This window comes from Pterocles gutturalis, unplaced genomic scaffold (genome assembly GCF_000699245.1).
Source record: "Pterocles gutturalis isolate BGI_N339 unplaced genomic scaffold, ASM69924v1 scaffold27922, whole genome shotgun sequence".
NCBI classification, from domain to species: domain Eukaryota; kingdom Metazoa; phylum Chordata; class Aves; order Pterocliformes; family Pteroclidae; genus Pterocles; species Pterocles gutturalis.
Window position 1 is genome coordinate 7,934 of NW_010113613.1, and position 4,471 is coordinate 12,404.

General features: G+C 40.1%; 1 protein-coding gene across 1 annotated transcript; it reads right to left on the reverse strand.

Moving 5' to 3' along the window:
- Positions 1-2,589: 2,589 nt before the first annotated feature.
- On the reverse strand, positions 2,590-3,671 carry LOC104462584 (glutathione S-transferase-like; the record flags this gene model as incomplete). Its single annotated transcript, XM_010074577.1, has 2 exons — positions 2,590-2,712; positions 3,540-3,671. Coding segments are annotated over 2 exons (255 nt in total), but the record flags the coding sequence as incomplete, so codon positions are not given.
- Between the last annotated feature and the right edge of the window lie 800 nt (positions 3,672-4,471).

Genomic DNA, 4,471 nt, shown 5'->3' on the forward strand with positions numbered 1-4,471 from the left:
GGTATATCGTATGGAACCATAATTTTGTAGCTTCTGAGATTAGGTAATCAATTCTAATCATATTGTCAAGTACTAATCAAAAAAGGCATGGGCCTGTACTGTGTTGCACTAGAAAACCCACCGTTCCTTCAGATATACGTATCTTGTTCCACTGGTTCTAAATGTAAAAACTATTATCAGTGTTCAAATAAACCGTAAAATGTTCAAAGCTTCTCAGTTTTTTATGCAGATGGGCAACCCATTTCGTCAATGGAAGAGTCCAGTGATCTGCTCTGTACTCACTACCAGTTTAAAACAGGTACCATGTTATAAATTCCCACTGACACGAACCACAGCTGAGCAAGGTTCACCATCTTGCACAAACAGGATCTAAACTCTGTCTCAATATTCTGTAACAGGTGATCTTCCACAGATTATCTTGATGAAGTCCTCCCCATAAGCAAATATTCTCTAGGTCTCAAAGCTTGGCTAAGAGTATCTTCTGGTGCACAGGAATGTGCAGCCAAATCATGAGGAGACTGAATATGGGTGAGTGCCCTACTGAAGACAAACAGGTGCTTCTTTTCATGTTATCGTACAGAGCTTGCTTATAAAGGCTATTGGATATCAGATCTCAGCGCTCCTCAAATCTATCGGCAGAATACCAAGCTTATTATTCTTGTCAGGGCCTTAGGCCATGACAAGGTGTTGTGAGCAACTCTGATGCAACTAAGTTGCAACTGACAAAAAAACCAAACCAAAACAAAACAAACAAACCACCAAACTTCCAAACCCAAAAACACAGCCCCCAGCTCTGGAATCTTTTGCTAACAAATTTTGGCATCAGTCATCTCCAGGTTTTGCCAGGCTTACAGATGATTGAGCTGGTATGTTACTGATTTCAGATTTGAGATCTTGGCACCTAAAATGATGGCTGGACACATAAGATGGGATTCATTTTATCCTGAAGTTGAAGTTATGGCATGTCAGAGGCATTGGAACTGCCCTGTACCATAACGGGCTTGGGTGACCAATACCAATTTGGATATTTGTACTGTAGTCAAGGTGAATCCTTTCTTAGATTAAGCCCCAATTAAAAGTTAAGGCAACCTAGTGCTGAAATGCACAAGCCATCCTGCAGTTGCTGCTAGCCCGGATCCTAAATGCAGTAAGATTTTATAATTTTGAGCATGTCTAGAGTTGAACCTTCTATGCATTCTGAGAATTACCCCATGGGGGCAGGGGGCTTGAGCTAGCCTCCAAGCCCAGCTGTAATCCAGAAGCTTTTGCCAAAATTCATGAGCAGCCCAATCAAGTAGTGTTCTTGCAAGTCCAACATATCACTTATGGGACTGAGGACTCACAAAATGCAAAGTCTCTGTGATGGTTCAGCAATCATAGCACTTGTTTGGAACAGAGGTGTAGGTCAATGAACCTCGAGTAGTACGGTGGAGATTGCAAACTACTGCTTCCAGCTATGTGTTAATTTTAATGTAAAACTATGGAGCCCACTGGGGCAACACGTAGGTGACTGGGGAATTTCTGGCTTGTACCTCTGCGATACGCTATGTGTCTCTTCTTACGCACAAGTCGGAAAAGGAGTTAACTTCGCTGAGCAGCAGTTCTGTGTATACACTGGTTGACTGTTTTCTCTGCCTAGTCAGTTTGAGTCCTGAGAAAAACAACTAAACGCCAGGAAGAAGAATAGTTTATGGCACTGTTCTTAAAGGGGACAGTGATGGGTCCCATGAATTTAAGGTAAAGAATCTGAAACAACAATGAATATTTTAAGCACTGTTGAGTTAAAACTAACTCTTTTACTGAAAAGATAAGCAGCCAGCGCCATCCTCTTTACAACTACTTACTTTGGAAGTGACAGGAGAGGGTAAAACCTTACAAAAAACAAGTGGCATTTTCCTCACTGTGACCATCAAGCCAAGCAGCAAAAAGAAAAGCAAGGGAATAGGTGGTTTCAATGGATGAAAACCACATCAGCCTAATTAAACGCATGTGCTTTCAGTGAACAAAATCTTTTCTAAGAGATTCATGGGCAGATTAAATGAATTTCGTACTTTTGCCCATAAACTTATGAGGATCATGAGTTTTAATTTTTTAAACTGCAGCTGTGAAAGTACAGAGACAGCAGTGAAATACAGCAGGGGGACAGTGAAATTTGATCTAGGAGACTGCCTAGAGAGCAAACCAAAAGATTCTAGGCCTGAATTTAATTATAGTCCCCATTTTTATAGAGTGGCTTTTCTCTCCTGCAGTTTATTAAAATGGGGAGAGGAAGGGGAAGAGGGCTTGCTTTCTATAGTACTCTGGAAGCTACAGCCTAAACATTTTACCCTGCCAGACATGTACTGTAATTAAAAAAACACAAAGTATCAGTATGTTTTATTTCATGTAACTGCTCCATGAAAAAGCACTTTCTGGACTCAACAGGTCCAAATCAGCCTTTTACTCCAATTTAAAAGTGTATTCTATTTCTACAATTATCATTTGACTGGCTATATGATGCAAACTACAGAATATATCTATGCAGTTTACGCTTATAAGGCACAGCTCTGCTAATATACTACAGTTGTGTTATCTTCAGCCGCCACATGATTAGACATTGTATATTTTCCTTACAGTGGCAAGAGTCTTCTCATCCATTGGTGGCTTCCTCTGGCTGCCAGGCTGCAAGAATTTTTTGATTGTTGGAATGTTGCTTGTTCTGCCTTTAAAAGCCTGTAAGAAGCAACAGTAAAGCCAATGGGAGTCAGGAAGTTATAATTCCATCCTTTATAGCTTAAAAATCAGGTGACTTGGATTTTTACTTCTCAGACATACTTATTAAACAGAGTAAAGTAGTCCTTATAGCCAGCTCAGCACTCAGCATTTTCCATTAAAAAAAAAGGCAAAAGCACACCTACAACATATTAACTCTTTTTGAAAAATTCAGGTGTGAATATTCTGATCTGCAATGCTGGTGCTATGATGGTTACCTTAGTTTCCCAGATGGGGATGGGAGAAACTAATATTAAAGAGTTAAGATTAATCTGGTAAAGAAAAAAGAAAAAGCAAAAACCTGAATCTAAATCCTGCAGATATATTTGTACAAAAAAAAGGCAAGGTCAGGAATACCTCAGTGCAAAGCACCATGGAAGACAAGACATAAGAAACTTAACAGCTCTTGTGTACAATTTCTTCAAAATATAATTTTGCTAACAAAAAACAGAAGGACAGGAACTGCAGACACAACAGGCCACAGACTTCCCCTCCTAATGGTCACTGCTGTGTTTGAAGACATGAAAATGGCAGTTACAGGATGAAACTGGTAATGTTCATAAGTGAATTCCTGCCAGCTGAGAACAGCTGGCAAAAGCTGAGCTGGGGAAAGGTAAGCCCTCAGCAGCTCTGGGGACAAGGCAGTGCATGTGCATTCAGATTGCTGAAGTCAACAGAAGTAGACCAGAGAACTGTCAGTAACATAGTACAATGGTTCCATTAGCTTTTAAAACTGGGCAGTGAAATTTGTATGTTACATTCCATATCGAAGTCAGACAATTACTAACCTGTAGCAGAGGGAATGCAGACAGTATATCAGGCTTACATTCTTCTACCATTAAAATGGCTTCCAGCAGATGGATGTCTGCCCAGCTTAATTTGTTGCCAACAAGATAATCATGCCCATGGTCTTTTAAGGCCTACAAAAATACAAACAAATAAAAAAAGTCATATGTTAACAATTTTATCTAGATATTTCATTACAGACAGATTTCTACAAAAATACACAGCAGAGCAAATCCACCTATAAAGTAAGAACGTGATAGATATTCTCATGGCAAAAAATTAAATCAGAACTCAAGTTTCAGTGCGTGTGGACCTATCACTCACTCTAACCTACGGCACCAGGTGGCTACAGCAAGTCCAGTCCCCCAAGAAAGATTTAAATTATAGAAGAGAAACAGGACCAAAGTAACCATCAGAGGTAGTCAGGACAGTTTACCTGTAGTTTACTTTGATTTAAAATTAAAAAAAAAATCAAGTGAATTCTCAGATGTTGCAGCAAAATTTCAGATTGCTGATTATAGTTTGAAATACATCAGGGATGAAGGAACACAGCCTTTCCACCCTTCATCCTGTAGGGAAGGATTCTTTCAAGGCAAACTGCTCATGCAAGAATCACAGCCTGCCAAAGCTAATAGCCATAATAGGCATGCAGTGAATGTTGCAGGACAACTTCACAGCCATTACCCGGTGTCCAGCCTACCTTCTTCCTGAAGACGATCACCCTTGTAGCAGAAGCAGGAGAAGGAAATGTGTCTGTGCCCAAGCTGCTCTAACGCTACACTTAACTAACAAATATGCACTAAAACTAGGACATCAGTCTGTAACTTTGGAAGCCGATTCCTTCTCCAATCCCATCTGCCAATTTTACTATAAAACAGGCAGCAACCTCTGCCAGGCAAGGCTGATACCTTCACAGAGTTGCTTCCTATACTGC